General features: G+C 36.6%; 2 protein-coding genes across 2 annotated transcripts; both read left to right on the top strand.

Annotated features, from left to right (window-relative positions):
• LOC107646651 (transcription factor TCP7-like) lies at positions 522 to 857 on the top strand. The gene has a single exon (XM_016350825.1). The coding sequence runs from the start codon at positions 522 to 524 to the stop codon at positions 855 to 857; it is 336 nt and encodes a 111-aa protein (XP_016206311.1).
• Positions 4889 to 16507, top strand: LOC107646155 (filaggrin). The gene is made up of 11 exons (XM_016350350.2): positions 4889 to 5353; positions 5932 to 6053; positions 6147 to 6329; positions 6443 to 6542; positions 6636 to 6666; positions 8750 to 8792; positions 9406 to 9558; positions 11929 to 13882; positions 14043 to 15417; positions 15551 to 15634; positions 16014 to 16507. Exons 2-11 carry the CDS (start codon positions 5995 to 5997, stop codon positions 16076 to 16078), a joined length of 4047 nt encoding a protein of 1348 aa, XP_016205836.1. The 5' UTR covers positions 4889 to 5353; positions 5932 to 5994; the 3' UTR covers positions 16079 to 16507.

The raw sequence follows: 18152 nt of genomic DNA, 5'->3' as shown, positions 1-18152 counted from the left end.
TAGTTTCAAAGAGTGTGTGACATTTTGTGATTTTTAATGGTTAGAACTATCTTGAATACGTGACATATAATTCAACCTAAGGACTATTTTTGAATCTTACTTGAAAAATTGAATTAGAATTGTACTTCACCTCTTTTTCTTAAGTAATTGACTAAGAAATTAACGTTTAGAGTAAAGGACAAGTCCATCCCTAACCTTTTTTTCCTCGAACATTTTTGTCCCCGAGGATTGAAAATACTTTAATGTCCCTGACCTCTCGAAAAAGCGGACATATTTACCCCTCCGTTAAAGTCACTCCGTTTGTCCTGACGGAAAACGGTGACGTGGCTCCCGTGGGGCTGATTTAGCCGTTACGGGCTGCCACGTGAGATGAGCTTTTGAAAAGAGGACGTATTAGTCCCTGGAATTAAAACATCGCCGTTTCTCCGTCCACCTCCAATCTATGAAATCTTTGAGCCCTAATCCTTCGAATGTAGTGTGAGGGTGAAGCGGGTGAAGGAAGAAAGGGAGCATTCCGACCCATGGCGGAGATCGGCCACAAGTCCGACGGCCAGACCATCGAGTGGCTCCTCTGCCAGGCTAAGCCCTCAATCATTGCCGCCACCGGAACCGGAACCACTCCCGCCAGCTTCTCCTCCATTTCCGTCTCCGTACGCGGCGGTGCTGGCTCTCTCTCTTCTCCTTCCTCAACCTCTGCAGCGTCTTCGCTCGACCACAAGCCCTTGCTCGCTCCCACTCCCTTCATACTCGGCAAGCGCATACGCACCGACGATGACGCTTCCGCTAAGGACGACGACGTCTCCGTGGGGCCTGCCGTGGGGTCCTCAGTGGTCCCCGGAGCTCCCGCAAGGCTCTAGGCCCTCCCAGCCAGGCTTGATTTCGGTCAAATTTAGTATACAGTGAGCCTGTATTTTGTGTTCGGATAAGATGTGAACCAGATTTTGAGTAGGTAGATGGGCCGTAGACCAATGAGATGATTTTTCACATTTCTTTGTTACATATGATTTAATTTTAGCAAGCTGTCGTTCCCAATTATCTTGGAGCTGTCTCGTATGTTAAACTCAATTATTCAACTCAGCATTATCATCTATTTTTCTACCATGGAGCTTTATCTTCAATTTTTGAATATTTGCTTATGCTTGCATGTTTATGTATTATACTATTATCATACTAAGCATTGTGCAGAAATTGCTCTGATAATATGATATATTCATGTCTAAAAATTTTGCATATGGGAATTATCCTAATTATCCTATTCTATGTTGAATTTGCAGGAAAAATTTGCATCAATGATTGCTGATGCAGGGTTCCAGAAAATATAGTATAAGAATCTAGTAGGGGGAGTGGTTGCCGTCCATTCAGAGGTCATAGTTGGCACTTACAATTCACAATTTTGGTGAGAATGTGTATATAACTTTTCTTTTTTACTTATATTAAATTCTTTACCAAAAAGATAGAAACAGAATTGACGATTGTTGTTAGTAAATATACTTAAGAACAATACATAAATAAATAATTCAAATAGATCCTCTTTATTTTATCTTTTCAATTCATGATTTTATTAACATGTTCTTCCTATTTTGTTCATAGAGCCTTTCAATATGCTTGATATCTTCCATTTCCTACCCCTCACCACCACACTAACCCAATAGCACAATCAAACAACAAAGGGGGGTTTTGATTTTTGATTAAAGAAATAAAGAGGGGTTAATGGGAATTGTTCACAGTTGACTTGACAGAGCTGAGAAATAGAGCTTAGAAACGACGTCGTTTTAGTATAGTAGGACTAATTTGTCCTGTTTTGAAAAACTACACGTTTTGGTGTGAGAGGACTAATATGTCCTGTTTTGAAAAGTTATATGCCACATGTGCTCCCGTAACGGCCATGTCAGCGTCATGGGAGCCACATCAGCGTTTTCCGTTGAGTCCAACGGAGTCACTTCAACGGAGGGATCAATTTGTCCGCGTTTTGAAAAGGTCAAGGACATGAATGTGTTTTTCAATCTTTGAGGATGAAAATGTCCACAAAAAAAAGGTCAGGGATGGATTTGTCCTTTACTCTAACGGTTAATTAGGTTAAAGAGAAATTGAATTGTCAAGAAATTAGAATTTAATTATTTATGACTCGTTGTGATTGATCTTTGCATACCTCATCTAAATAGACACAAGAATTATTTTCTTAAAGAGTGAACATCTCTAACACCTAGTTACCTTTATCATATTATTTTTTTAACCAAGTTTAGTTTGTTCTTGTTTAATTTACTGTTTTTATGTAATTGCTTTTGAAACACTTAATTTTGATAGTTGATTATCCAACTAAAATAATTAATTAACTATTACTTACTAATTAATTCGTTAATCCTCGTGAAAACGATAACCTACTTTTGTGGTATTATTTGATACGATCTAGTGCACTTGCCAGTAATTTGTAGTTTGTAAAATTCGCATCACCTGTCCTAAATCTTCTTGCTCCATAAATAGATCATAGATTTACACCGTAAAGTTTGAGAAGTTGATGAACAGTGGCAGACATGCAGCTTCCCTTGTTGATCTTTCTTCCTTCACTGACCGTTATAGAAGTCATAGTGATAGTGGTGTGGCTCTCACTCTCTCACTCACTCTTCTGTGACTTCCAATAGTACTGTTGGAGTGCTGGTGGTGGTTCGTGGTGTACTGTTAGTAGAGTTGAGGTTGGAAGTAGTAGGCTTGTTGGGTGTTTTTGAATGCTAAACAAGAAAATGAGTGTCAAATAAGATCTTAACTTTTTTTGTGTGTCTTGTGTATTTATTTCATCGCTGCCTTTGGTTACGAAAACAAGACGGACAGTAAAAATAAAATACAAAAAATAAAAATACAAAAATTAATGAATTTATCTATGTTTTTCTTTGTATTAAGTAATTTTACAAATTAGTATAATTTCGAATTATATATTGTGTATTATTGTTATATATGAATTTATTTAATATTAATATCTTTTAATAGTGAATTATTTTTAAATTTAAATATTTAAATTACATTATTAAAAATAATTAATTACATTAATTACAAGTATTTTAATTAATTAATTAAGTGGGACCACAACAGGGACTAAAGTTAGTTCCTCCTAATGGAGAAGAGAGAGATGCTTTGAGTTCCTATTTACTGTTTATGACGCAAAAGCTGATGTGGAGTTACTTTTTATGACAGGTGGGCCATAAACAGGAACTGGGATGAGTTCCCTACTGGAGATGGTCTAATGTTTTCCATCCCAGTGCAGCAGTGCTTATCTCACTTGAGACTTGACTACTTGAGAACCTTTCATCTATGGGACTAGGGGTGCACATGGGCTGGGTTTGATATGACCCAGACTCGACCCGAAATAGACACCGGGTCTATTTATTAGACCCGAACTCGACCCTAGACCCGATGAAACCAATACACTTTTGGGCCACAATTATACCGGGTGAAAATCGGGCCGTTAACATTACATTACGTTGATACCTTCTTGTAAGATAGCATGTAAAAATATTCAAATTTCCAAAACTCCAACTATTATTTAACATGGTAAAATTCACTTAGAAAAATATAACAAGAATCAACCCTTCTTTAACATTAAAGCATAACCACAATCAATACTAAAGCAAAACCACAATCAATACTAATATTGTCTAATAATAGCAAATATTTAAATCAATACAAATAACACAATATTATACATTAGTCTAAAGTCTTATACGTTCTAAACATAAAACATTAACTTATAATCTTATAATGACTAATAACACAAAATATTAAGGTTTACAATACTTAAATTCCACATAAGAATAGTCATGATCCATCACTAATAACACAAAATATTAATTGTATATGATGACCGGGTCACCGGGCCGACTTCGGGTGACTCGAGCTATGGCCCGGACCCGACCCGAAATAATAACCGGGTCTAATTTTGAGACCCTTACCCAACCCTAAACCCGATAAAATCACATCAAATTAGTCCCTAAAGTGTTCGGGACCGGACCAGACCTTCGGACCGGACCGGGTCTGTACACCCCTATATGGGACTATGGTGACTGTACCCTTCAAAGATGCTAAAATTGTATTCGGGATTCAAAAACATAAACTCTCCCTTGACTATTATGAATTTTACACTCTTGTATATCTCGCACTTTGGTTTAGACAAAGATGAATGCAAGAGGATGTAGTAGTACTAACATTAAAGATAGGGTGGATAAAAGTGTGGTTTATTTATTTAGCCACACTTTAAATAAAAATAACATTTTTATAAATATCAAAATCTAACTATACAATCCATCATCCAAGAATTAAAAAAAAATATATTCATATGAAGATAATTATAAAATTTTTATTGTAGTATCCACTTAAAAATAGAAGTATTTTGGAGCACACATAGAAGGGAAGGGTATAATTGCTACGTGCCTACGTCATGAGATGAAACTAATCTAAATCTATTTTATAGATTTGGTCGCCACAAATATGGGGAATGGAACCTCATTAACGGCTGAAGCTGTTGTTTCTTTTTTTTTTCTTTTAACGTCAATCCTCCTCCTTTAATTTTGTGAATTGTGATTTAGATTTAACCTACTCACCTCACCCCCACCCTATCATAATCATCATCCTAGCTAGAAACCATTGATTTCAACGTTAGATTTAGTTGCCACCTCTAGGGGCAGGGCAGTAGTAAAAGTTGAAGTCAGAACAAGGTAAGGTAAAAACACAATGAAGCCCGTTTTCGTAAATGTGCTTCGTCTTCCGCAAACCGCACCATACCCGTCTTTTGAATTTCCTGTCACAGTTTCACAATTAATTTATTGATTGATTGATTAATAAAAAAATCGATAAATATAATCAGCAAATCTGATAATTGCAAATGTCATCGCCTAAACAGTTAGCAGTAATTTTTGTTTTTGTCTCAACTCTCAGCTCAAAGGCCGAACAACTTACCACATGCGACACCTCTTTCTCTGTCTCTCTTTAACTTTCAACTCAAACAAGACCCTTTCTTTCTCTCTCTACTGTATGTGTGATGTGTACGTGTGCGTGAGAGTGTATTGGGAGAGTAGAGAGAGAAAGTAGTAGAAAGAGAGTTGAAGGATGAGTAAAGCAAAAACCATCTTGTCATAGTAGCTACTAGCTAGTAGGGTTTTCGTAAAACTTCAAATTGGAAAGAAAAGAAAAGAGAAGAGAGCTCGCTCATTGATTCTTTCATTCGTTAGTTCGTTCATTCATTCATTGTAGAGACTAGAGTGAGATTAGAAGAGAGTGGAGGCAAATGCAGGTGACCTTTTGAACTCCAAATTGGAGGATCGGGTTCCGCAGTCCAAGATCTCCAACCTCTCATATCATAATCTGGGTTTGCATTCACTTCCACCATCGTCCCACATTTCTGCTCTCGTGTTAATTAATTAATTATTATTAGGGTTTCATCATATCCGTGAAGTTCTCTGCATGTTTTCCCTGCACCTTTCTCGGTTTAGCTTTTTTCTCTGGGATTTAGGCTTTCCCAGTATTTGTCCAAACACCATTTAGGTTCCGTCTTTGTTCAAGCAGATCTGTTTATCTTCTAATTTCCTCTTTGTGAATTGAAATTTCTATCTTTGTTCCATTTTGTTTTGCAACTGGGATCTATTTAATTATAATTGAATTGGATTGAAACTAGTGCGATTTACCTTTTCAGCATCAGGTCAGGTTTTTCCTTTTTAATATTAAAATTCAACTTCAGCTCGATTCAAAATGTAGATTTGCAAACTGGTCTCAATTCGAATATAACACGCTAGTGCAAATGCACCTTTTCGTTGGTTGCAGAAGATACTGATCTATCATTGTTCCCCCTGAAACTTTTTCAGAATCTACATTCTGAACTTGACCTTCTTTGAGTAGATTTTTTCTTTTACTGATTTTGATTGGTCTCAAACGTGAATGATGATGCAGAATGCTTCTGATTAAGAGACGGGGTCCAAGAATTGATATAGAGTTCCCTTTATCAAAACAAAAATGAATTCTGACACGCCTCTTGATTGTGCTGTATTCCAGTTGTCTCCAGATCGATCAAGGTCTGTATAAACTACCTGTGTGCTGTCTAATTACAGGGTTTGTGGTTTTCCTCTGATTCGACTTGGTAATTGCTCTCTGTGTTTAATGTGCAGATGTGAGTTGTTTGTTTCAAGTGATGGAAACAACGAGAAACTAGTATCAGGATCAATACAGCCATTTGTGACTCATTTAAAGGTTGCAGAAGAGCAGATTGCACTGGCAGTCCAGTCAATTAAACTAGAAACTGAGAGAAATAAAAATGTTGAGACATGGTTTACAAAAGGAACCCTTGAAAGGTGAAAGCACTGAGATGGTGGAAAATTTATATTTATTTTTTTGCATTTTGTGCATTTGTATGCAATGACCCGTAAGCACTTTGTACTTATTTTATTGTCCCTGGTGCTTATAGGTTTGTGCAATATGTCAGCAAACCAGAGGTTTTAGAAATGGTCAATACCTTTGATGCAGAGATGTCACAATTGGAAGGAGCAAGGCGCATATACTCTCAGGTAACAACAGATTTTCAATCAGTGAGAAGATTGTGCAAACAAAAGAACAATATCATCACTTATGTTTTTTTGTTGATGTTTGGAAAATTTCAGGGAACTGGAGATCAGCGAACAGTTTCTCGAGGTATGTTTCCTTTACTTACGAAGGTTACTAACTTCTGTCTAGTATAAAACTTGTATGTATTGCCGCTGTAGTTGAATGAATTTGTTCTGTTGGTTTGAACCTCTCTCATGAAAATATAATAATTAGTTGTTCGTCTTATGCATCAAACAACTAATCTGATGTGCTGATGTGAGTTGGCCTTTGGAGGTTTGATATGTGTATGACTGTAGAATGGGATCATTATCCAGAGAAGTAGCAGGTTTTAGTCTAAGACTAGAAGTAGCAGTACATTCATTATCAAACATTGTTTAAATAAGGTGCCAAACACACACTATATACCTTGAACTGAGTCAATAGACAATGCAGAAAACATATGATTTAACCTAAAAAGTACTATTTATTAAATGTTGTCTATCAATGAAGGAAAGGTAAAATAGTTGTGGTGTGTGAATAATTCAAATCATACCTTAAATGCATTTATGTAAACTGATGAAGAACTAAGTATGTGGAAGTGTTTGTGGACTACAATAAACTACATGTGACGTGTCCACTTCTGCTGATCAGCTAGCTTCATTTACACTGTCAATAAGTTGAATTTCTTCATCTTTGGTTTCATATAAGAATAAATCACTCAGATTGTACCATTACTTCCGCATTGTTTAGGCAATGTCAGAGACATCTCTTATCTCTATTTTTCATGTGGGGAGCCTGCAATTACCATTCCTAACTTTCAATCTGACTGCTTACATGTAGTTAGAGAAAAAATAGTATCTCCTCATGTTGTTCAAAAGGACGCAAAACATTTTTTCTTTGTAGGAAATGCAGCTGGGCTCTCAGGTTGTGGGGTATAGTTAGATAATGTTGTTACTAAAGTGATGAATTTAGTCCCCGAACCCTTGGACTTTGCAGGCAGATCTTTCCGTAATTTATTTTTTTGGTCTACGGCCCCGTGGTCTTTGGACCTCCTTTTATGTGGGCTTTCTTCTGGTAGGCCGGCTAATTTGGAGTAAGGATTTACATAGGCCTGTTTCTCGGGGCTACTCTCCAAAGCAGATTTTCTCTATTTGCAGCCTTCAGCATTCAAACCTGAGAGAGCTAGTTAACAGACACAGACCCTCATCTATCTTTTCCTAGGGTTTATACACCATTTTCGCCACCAACCACTTTGACGTACCCCTTGTATATTAAATTCTATGAGTTGGCATTAAATTGTACAACTTTTGATGTTGGCCTGTTGGGTGCTTGATCGTTATTAAAGTTCATCAGTAGTTGTCATTATCCTTTCTTTTCCCTTTTCTCTTTACCTGTGAGTATGTTTTGCTGTAAAAGTATGACCAAGACCAAATAATGTATTTTACATGGTTCATTATGAGGTTACTATTATGACTTATCATAAATGAAGTCTTCTGGCTATATTATGTGTTTGTTGATTGTTTTACATTCTTTGGGAGCTTTTGGAAATTATCTTGCGTAAGTAATTTCATATTTATTTATTACCTAATTCCATGAAATGCTATGATGTTTGTCATTTTATAGAAGTTCTATATCTGATAGTAAAGGAAGTAGAATAATTTTGAAACCCTGATGAATGTGGAAAGAAGGAAAAATTATGTTCAGTTCTTGATCACATATCTTCATCCATAATTGCACTAGTAGCATGCTTTATATGAGTTCTTAAAAGTATGTCTAAAGGGTTTTGTGTTTGAGTATTGTCATGCTGTTGAGGAAGCAACAGATGAAACTCCTGCCTAGGTGGTAAATCACCTTATCTTCTAATGGATAAAGGAATGATAAAACTAACAATTTTTTAAAAAAAATTGAGTGCTTATATTAGTGGAAGAAAAGGTTAAGATTGGAATTCTTACCTTGCTTTCTCTCACAACGCTTGATAAACCATATATATCAGTGCATTGTGCTGTGTAGATTATGTTTATGCAAGATGCAAGTGAATATTGAGTGGGATTCATGGTCTTATCTTGTGGAGGAAGTTATGAAGCTCTCTTTTTTTTAATCTCTAGTTGTGGTTTCATGACTTATAAACCTAATTGTTTTCCTTCAATGATTGTCAGTATTATGCTCACTGTTTTCTCTTGGTTTGCTCCAGGTGGGGTTGGAACAGGATCACCTGCAGCAGCAGATGCAACCAAGTATCCTTTCCTCCCTCTGTCATTTTTATCTGTATTCATTATTTCTACTATTAGTTATTTAGTTATACTTTTATTGAGGTTGGGTTCCTTATATCAACCGTAGAGAAAATAAGATCTGAAGTTAAAATATCTAAGGGGCTGATTGGTTTCTCAATTTTCATTAAAAAAGAAACTTGAAAATATATTTGGTAACACTCTTGAAAATATTCAGGAAAAACGTTTTTGAAAAATACTAACAGAAGTGAAAACTTGATTTCACATTATGTACAGTTGGTCAGTTATGTTTCTTTTTAAGCCATTGGGTGGGTTCGATTCCCATTCAAGTATAAGTTGTGCCAGCAAGTGGGAATTATGAGTTTTGTGCATTTTAAATTTCAGGCTGAATACTAGCTTTGAGCTTCTAATGTTAACAATTTACTTGAGTGAATTGCTGGAGCTTAGTTGTAGAATGACTGGGTAGAGTTTGATAAGTTTTATGATGATAAACCTATATGTGAAATACATAACGAAAGGATTAATAATTCTAAATAGTTGTGCTTGGTTTCTTTTTGTTTCCTTTCTTTTTCAAATTCTTACCGAATCACTGATATTTATAGTTTTATTTCTTATACAGGAAGGAACTGCTAAGAGCTATTGATGTACGGCTTGCTGCAGTAAGGCAGGACTTGACCACAGCTTTTGCTCGTGCATCAGCTGCTGGTTTTAATCCTGATACTGTTTCTGATCTAAAACATTTTGCAGATCAATTTGGTGCTCATCGCTTAAAGTAAGAACTCTGAAAGCTCCTTTAAAATATATATCCTTTCTGCATTTCTTTCTGTGACTGCTTGTTACATGGTTCAGGAGTCTATGTAAATAACTCAGCATGAACTTTGGTATAACTAAGGCTGATTAAAATGGAAATTGATTGTAAACCGAAAATTTGTTTTAAGATGGCCTTTGGATGTTCATTTTGAGAGGAATGGATTCACTGTGTTTATCTTCTTTAACACAAGCTATAATGGTCTTAATGAGTTAACCAGAGCTCCTTCATGTCCTCTTCTGTCGTCTTTTTGGTTTGGATGAAGCGATAGGCCCTTTCCTGCCAAAATGATAAATTGTGTGAAATTAAAATGAAAAAGCCATCTCGCACCTTAAAACTCTTCTAAGTTCAGGACTTCTTATCAGTTGAGAAATCTTTTGGCTTAATTGGTAAGACATAATGGTCACATTTGTTTACTTTTTAAAATTTATGTTTTCTTAGCTATATCATCAAGGTTACCTTATTTGAACGATTTTATTTATTATTATTAGGGTAAAGTATACTTCTTGTCCCTGAAGTTTGGCAAAAGTTTCAAAAATACTCATAAGTTTTATTTTGTTTCAATTTTATCCCATAAGTTTTCGATTTGCATCAAATATACCCTCGACGGCTAAATTTTCAAAAAATTTAAGACCAATCTAACAATAATGCATGAAAATTATGCTTGATTTGCTTGTGTTGAGGGTTGTTCTTATGAAATTGTTGAATTGGTCTTAATTTTTTTGAAAATTAGTCGTCAGGGGTATATTTGATGCAAATCGAAAACTTTTGGGACAAAATTGAAACAAAATAAAACTTAGGGTATTTTTGAAACTTTTGTCAAACTTAATAGACAAAAAGTATATTTTACCCTTATTATTATTATTATTATTATTATTATTATTATTATTAAGATTGCCTTCCACATGATTTAGTGGTGTTTGTTCTGCTTTTGATACCAACTCACATTGGATTTTCTCATAATTCTCCTGATTTCCGAGTCCCTTTCCCTGCCTGACTATTGGCCTATTGGGTATAACTTCAGCGGTTGAAATAATGCACTCTATGATAGTTCTTTGCACAATTGTCGGTTTGCAACTCTGATAGACTCATAGATTGCATCCAAGTAATAGACTTTCTAAATTTCTATGTGCACCTGTAACTTCATTATTTTATGCTTGTTTAGGAAAGCAATATTTTATGCGTCTTACCATTAGGTTATTGTAATGATTAATCGTTATAAATTAATTAATTGAATTTAATGGTAAGCTGAGAAGCTGGTCACAAAATGCCCAAACAGAATGATATTTTGTGAAAGGTATAGCAGTTAAAGGTCCTGTTCTTTTGGCAGTTATTTTCCTTCCTTTCCTTGGGCTACTTTGTAGGTGTTATACAAATCAAATACATCTATCTATAAACGCCCAAAGAGCCTATAGATATGCTTTAATCCTAGTGGGATGATTGTTATTTGATTTACCTAAACTTAATATATATATATATATGAATGCTCTAAGTGTGTTCATCATTATAGTAATTAGGGTTTTGCTAACTTGTTCTCTAAGGACATAGGTTAACCATACCATAAAAAAAAATATTTTATAAAAATTATTGTAAAAATTAATTCTTTTACATTTCAAATGCACTGAATACATCAAAAGCATTAATTATTATTATATTTTTAAAATGTATTTTTAGGGCACAAGTTAGTTAAATCCTAGTAATTATAGTAGCTAGGTCACATTTTTAAAACACATTAAATAGTTGCCTAAGTTGTTCAACAACCGTAAAATGATAGTCACCATTGCATACACTTGTATATATATAACCTTAGGTAGCATTTGGAAGAGAGACAGATTGTGTTTGGTGTAAAGTGAGAGATAGAGATTGAAATAAAAATAAAATTTTAATTTAATTTGCATAAAGAATAAAGTTGGAATTAATTAATTAAAATATGAGTATTTTAGATATAAAATATTATTAAAGTTTCAATCTCTGTACTAAAAAATTTTAGTTTTCTGTGTCTCTATTTTTTGGAAGTACTGAAATACTAACATTTTGAAAATAGAGATTGAAATTTTAGTACTGGTCTTTGGACTAACAAATATGATACTGAGGCTCAGTCTTCCAGCCTCCATTCCAATACCTCAAAACAAATGTTACCTAAATGAATGCAAGTGTATTCTTTCCAACTTTCTGAAATAATTTTTCTGAAGCAGCTTCATTAGTTGGTCGTATTTTGTTCAAACTTATTACTTATAAATAGTAGTTTAACCAAAAAAAAAAAAAGAAACTGATAAATACTAGTTTTCCTTAATTAAGTAAAAAATAAAGAATATGGATGATTTTTGGGCGCAGTGAAGCATGCAGCAAGTACATGTCAATGTGCGAAAGTAGAGCTGATTTGAGGGCGTCGAAAGGGAATAGTGAGAGGGATGTCCGGTCATCAGTTGGATCAGATATGTCTATTGAGGATCCCACAGAAGACCAGGCTGGGCCCTTCCTCGGGCCCAATAATGCCCAGGCCACGTGGCAACAAAGGAAGATCGTTCCCAGTATCGGATCAAGACGTAGCAGCATCGGGGGCGGGGTAAACGAAAAAGATCAAGAACAACAACAACGAGTCGAGCCTGAGGTAGTGGAGGAGGAAGACGAGAAGAAGAAGAAAGAGGGGCATCAAGTGGGGGGTCAGCCGCAGCCAGGTCGGCGTCTGAGCGTGCAGGACCGCATCAATCTTTTCGAGAGTAAGCAGAAGGAGATTTCGTCATTTTCTGCCTCTTCTGGTGGGAGCGGCACCAAGCCCGTCGTGGGGAAACCCGTAGAGTTGCGGAGGCTGTCATCCGACGTGTCAGCAGCGGAGAAGTCGGTATTGCGTAGATGGAGTGGCGCGAGTGACATGAGCATTGACACCGAAAGCCCCTCCTCCTCCTCCTCCTGTGTTTTGGCTCCTAAGTTGAATGCTGAAGACGTTAGCCACAGTCATAGAAACAACAATCCCGAGGTCTCATTCAGTGCTGCCCCACGCACGCGTCCTGATACCCAAATTCCTTTTCCTTCCGTGGTGAAAGACGATGATTCCAAGGACAGATCAGCTTCAACTTCTCTCCCTTCTCCTGTCATAAATGATGATGATGATGTTGCTGCTGCTGCTGATGAGCAGTCTTCTCACGACACTTCCAAAGTTTCTTCTTTTTATCACGACAGGACTCCTGCTGCCCCTAAAGATACGCATTTCAGGGGATCAAACCAGGTTGCTTCTCATATGCTCTCTGTCACTGCCACTGCCACTGCCACTTCAGACGACGTAACACCTGACATCAAATCATCCACTGCAAGGGGGGATGATGCTGGCAGGAAAAATCATCCTGTTGCCCAGTCATTTATCAGGGCTTCTCATAGTCATTCTCGATCCCGTTCTGCACAATTTGAAAGCAAATTTAGGGAGGTTGAGGCCGATCAATCTACTCAGCCCCAATTGAGATCTTTCAATGCAGAACCTGAGGAGCTTGTAAAGAGGGACTCTTCTTTCTCTTCCAAGCACCAATCTAAGGTTGAGGATTCTGAATTCTCAAAGATGAAGTACCAAAGGCCTCAGTCTGGTAGTGCTGATCAAGCCAGCAGGACTCGATTTAAAAGGGATGAAACTCGTGTTCCTCATGAAAGCAGTAAGCTGAACCTTCCTGTTAAGCAAGTTTTGGAGAATCAAGATAGTTCCCAGATAAACTCAACTCCACCTTCAGAGCAAGTTCAGAGAGTAAGGCAGTCTAAGGGAAATCAGGGCCTCCATGATGAGCTGAAAATGAAGGCAGATGAGCTTGAAAAGCTTTTTGCAGAGCATAAACTTCGTCTTCCAGGGGATCAGTCTGGATCTGTGTGGAGAACTGAGCCTGTGGATGCACATGTAGAACAGGCTGTTAACTCAGAGCATAGGAGACCTAAAGCAGCGGAGTTGAGTCCTAATATGCCTTCCAGAAATTCTGTGCTCGAACCAACTGCCAGTACGAGCAATGTACCAAGCTTTGATGCTACGTCCCTTGTGAATAAGGTGAATAATCAAAATTTTGGTGATGATTCTAGAGGAAAATTTTATGAGAAGTACATGAAGAAGAGAGAGGATAAACTTAGGGAAGAATGGAGTTTAAAGAGAGCCGAGAAGGAAGCCAAGATGAAGGCCATGCAGGACAGTCTTGAACGCAGTAGAGCAGAGATGAGGGACAAGTTTTCAGGGTCTATAGACAGACTTCATTCAGCATCTGGTGCTTCTCGTTCTGAGAAACGTAGATATTTCAAGTCAAATATTAAGAGAGAGCAGGTATCCTTTACACTTTTTTGTGTGAACTTTGATGATGAATTCTGATCCTTAATATTCTATAGTGCTTATGTTTCCCCTCAGTATAAAACATCAAGATGCCTTTTGGATCTGATTTATACCCCTATTTTTTCTATGTATTTTTATTTTTTATTTTTGGTAGCATCCAATAGATTCCCTTCAGAATGAAGAGGATGAAGATCAATATGAATTCTCAGAAGAGAAGATCTATGGACAAGATAGCATATCTGGTGAATCAAACCTTGGAGATGGAGCTTCAAGGCAAAGCAGGAAAATTTTGCCCAACAGACATATGTCTTCAGCTACGCCTCGCACAGCAGCAGTGTCCTCATTCTCACGGTCATCTACCAGGATTTCCAACTCTTCTGGTAGGCGAAGAGAGAGTCCTATAGCTCAGTCTGTTCCAAACTTTTCCGACTTAAGAAAAGAAAATACAAAACCTTCTGGAGTGAGTAAATCAACAAGCCGCTCTCAGTTGAGAAACTATGCCCGTAGCAAAAGCGCTCAGGATGAGACGCAAGGTTCCAAGGAAGACAAGTCAAAGCGGTCTCAATCCTTACGAAAAAGTTGTGCTAATTCTGAAGAGTTTAGTGATTTATCCCATTTGAATTCAGATGGAGTTGTTTTGGCTCCATTGAAATTTGATACGGAGAGGTCTGATCTGGGCCCATTTGATCAATCGCCAAAGTCATTCCTTAAAAAGGGTTATGGCCTAGGCCATGGACCTCAGGGGAGTGCTATAAGGATGAAAGCTTCAGTGACATATGATACTCATAAAGATGAATTATTTGATGAACTGGCATTTGAAGGGGAGGGTTCTCTGGATATGGCAACAGAAGAACCGGATGAGATTGGAACTGTAGCTATTGAAGATCATGCATATACCAATAATGGAAAGGTGAGATTAAGCCAGGAATCTGAGAAATCTGGAAATTCTGAATCTGAAATTGGTGACTCTGCAAGATCTCTTTCTCAAGTAGACCCTGTTTCAGTAGCTGAAATGCCTAGTGCTATGCCATCATCTTCCAATGGTGTGGGATCTCTGCAGGACTCACCAGTAGAAAGCCCTGTATCATGGAATTCACGCACCCGTCATCCATTTACTTACCCACACGAGTCTTCTGACGTTGATGCATCTATGGATTCTCCAATTGGAAGTCCTGCATCTTGGAATTCTCATTCCCATACCCAGGGTGAAAGTGATGCTGCACGGATGAGAAAGAAATGGGGAAGTGCCCAAAAGCCAGTTCTTGTTGCAAATTCATCTCAAAATCAATCACGAAAGGATGTCACGAAAGGTTTTAAACGGTTACTGAAATTTGGGAGGAAAAACCGTGGGTCAGAGAGTTTGGTTGATTGGATTTCTGCTACTACTTCTGAAGGAGATGACGAAACAGAGGATGTTCGAGATCTAGTCAATCGGTCATCAGAGGACTTAAGGAAATCAAGAATGGGATTCTCTCATGGTCATCCATCTGATGACAGTTTCAATGAAAGCGAGCTGTACAGTGAACAAGGTAACCTTTTCATTATTTTCTGAAATTCCTAGGGTGCCCTGTTTCATCTATATATATTTGAATTTTCGCTTCTATTGAGTTGAAATTTTGCAAACGATCATAAATGGATTAAGTCGATTTGGAATGATTGCAGTCCAATCCTTGCAAAGCTCGATCCCGACACCTCCTGCTCATTTTAAATTGAGGGATGACCATATATCAGGAAGTTCGTTAAAAGGTGATGTCTAACCTTATTCTTCTTTTATTTTTATCATCAACTTTTAGCATTGAAGCTTATATAAGTGTCTGGCTAAGGATGTAAGTAGTTTAATTAATCCTGAGTACCTCTTTCTTTTTCTGGGAGCTGATAAATCCTGAAACCTCTTAATTCATTTCTGGACATTTTGTACTTCATTCTGGATGTAATGCCTTCTCTCTTTTGCCATTTTCGCAACTTGCATAGATCATTGTATTGTGATTTTAAATACTATGATATCTTGATTGAAGTCCAAGAGTTTACATGGTTCTGATTTCCTTTGATTAATGTAATTTGCTAATTGCCAGATTTCAGTAGCTTTCATATGACTCTATAGTTACACAAATTTCAATTTGTGCAGCTCCCAGATCATTTTTTTCTCTTTCATCTTTCCGAAGCAAGGGTAGTGACTCGAAGCCCAGATAAATGTCACTGATTTTGCTTTCCGAGAGTAATATGGATCCATTTTCAATAGGATGGTGTAAGGGACAGTCTTAAATATGTTAAGAAAGAGAGGTAGGGATGATACCATGATCAATTTGAAAGATATATGACAAGGTTATGTATATTTTCTTGGATCCATGAGGTTTTCCCCTGTGATTCAGTTAGTTGTGGCTATAGTTGTGTTAAAACGTGCTGCATACTGTGTATTCAATGAGGTTGTCGCCTATTGGTGCACTGTCATTGTGGTTTTGGCAGTACAGAGGCATTCTTTTACCTTTTTTTTTTCTTCTATTAGTCGTGTGATGTATATCAGAGTTTGACACATGTTAGAATGAATCGTTTAGTCAGAATTACAAAGAGTGATATGATTTCGGAGTAATTTCCAAAAATGATCGCTATTTGCCTCTACAAGAGTTATTATATTTTCGTTCTACCATTACCAAAAATACGAGTTTAATTTTCATGCAATATATTGTTCATGTTCTCCTAGCTGTGTAATCTTGGTTATTCATGTTCTCGATCTTGATGGACTAGTAAACCGCCACCATCGAATTGGCCGATCTTCTATTCTATGTATTGAAGTTGAACTGTCTAATAGTATTGTGATGGGGGATAATTTTCATAACTCTCATACATTTATATTTATTTGCAGATGCTTAAATCTGATTATCTTTTGACCTACCCTTTGAGGGTGACTAATTTGTAGGGATGTCAATTTGGACCGGCCCGAGCCAACCTGTCCGCCCTGCCCCGAACGGGGTAGGTATTTTCAACGGTTGATTGGGTATGGAGTGAGTTTGAGTAAGATCTGGTTATTTTTGTTTTGGTATAGGACGGGTATGGGTAATGACCGCCCCATCCTATTACCCACCCAGCCCTGCCCCGTATATATGTATGTATTATTCATGTGTAAGACTTGATTATTTTTATATAATATGTATGTTGTGAACAATTTAGGATTATTTTTGAACTTAATTATGTTTCAAAGTATTTAATCATGTTTAGTTCCGTTAAGTTTATCTTCATATTATAGATTTTTCGAAGGAGAAAAAATATAAATCAATTAGGTTTCGGCGGGACGGGTACAGGACAGGTATATACCCGCGTGTTTGGGTATGGGGCAAAACTTAAGATACCCGTGAGTAATGGGACGGGAAATGGGACAATGTGTGGGTGTTCAGGACGGCTATGGATACGTACATACCGGTCCCTCTCCGTAGGGGTGTCCGCGAATCGGATCGGATATGATATTCGCGCTTTTTAGTGTCGGATCTGATCCGATTCGATCCGCACATTTGTGGATCGGATTATCCGCATAATTAAACCTTCTCTTTTTAATCATATTTCTATATAAAAAATTTCGATAAAAATATTTCTTTCATACTTTTAAACTTATTTATTCCTAAAATATTTTTAATCAAACTCTTTCTAAATAACAAAAATAAAATAATATAATATATGAATAATAATTACTAACTAAAATATACAAACAAATAAATATAATACCAAACATATATATATTTATTTATTTTTTAATTATTATGGTGCGGATCCGCAGATGTAGAGCAGATATCCGCGATCCGATCCGATCAATTTGCGGATCGGATCGTATCCGCAATTTTCGGATCGGATGCGGATATTTACCGCGAATCTGCGAATACGATCCGATCTATGGACACTCCTACCTCTTCGTGAGTAAGATATTTGCATTCTAATTAATTTGCTAATGCATTTAATTCATATGTGAAATTTATTTTAATTATTAGGTATAACTTTTACATTGAGAGGATTTTTTTTTCAAGTATGTTTTCGGTCTTTTAACGTTTTAAATTTTTTTTAAATTATCTTTAGTATTTAACTTTATCCTCAATGTTTAAACTTTAAAATATTTTTTTTTTCTTTATCATTAATACTTTTACTATTAAATGAGAGTCAAGTTGTTTTTCTTTTTAAGAAAAATAAGTAAAAGTACACACAGATTTTTATACGAAAGAGTCAAACTTGGCTCTTTCTATATGAAGACCAAGTTGACAATCATTAGACTAATTTATTTTTA

This window comes from Arachis ipaensis, chromosome B06 (genome assembly GCF_000816755.2).
Source record: "Arachis ipaensis cultivar K30076 chromosome B06, Araip1.1, whole genome shotgun sequence".
Lineage (NCBI taxonomy): Eukaryota > Viridiplantae > Streptophyta > Magnoliopsida > Fabales > Fabaceae > Arachis > Arachis ipaensis.
Note: the sequence above shows the minus strand (reverse complement) of the source record. Positions and strands in the feature narration are given on the sequence as shown.

Bases quoted from the DNA above. Each gene is read 5' to 3' on its own strand.
- LOC107646651 (XM_016350825.1), top strand. From the start codon at position 522: ATGGCGGAGATCGGCCACAAGTCCGACGGCCAGACCATCGAGTGGCTC.
- LOC107646155 (XM_016350350.2), top strand. From the start codon at position 5,995: ATGAATTCTGACACGCCTCTTGATTGTGCTGTATTCCAGTTGTCTCCA. The intron at 6,543-6,635 runs GTAACAACAGAT...GGAAAATTTCAG, and splicing joins CAAGGCGCATATACTCTCAG to GGAACTGGAGATCAGCGAAC. The intron at 13,883-14,042 runs GTATCCTTTACA...TATTTTTGGTAG, and splicing joins CAAATATTAAGAGAGAGCAG to CATCCAATAGATTCCCTTCA.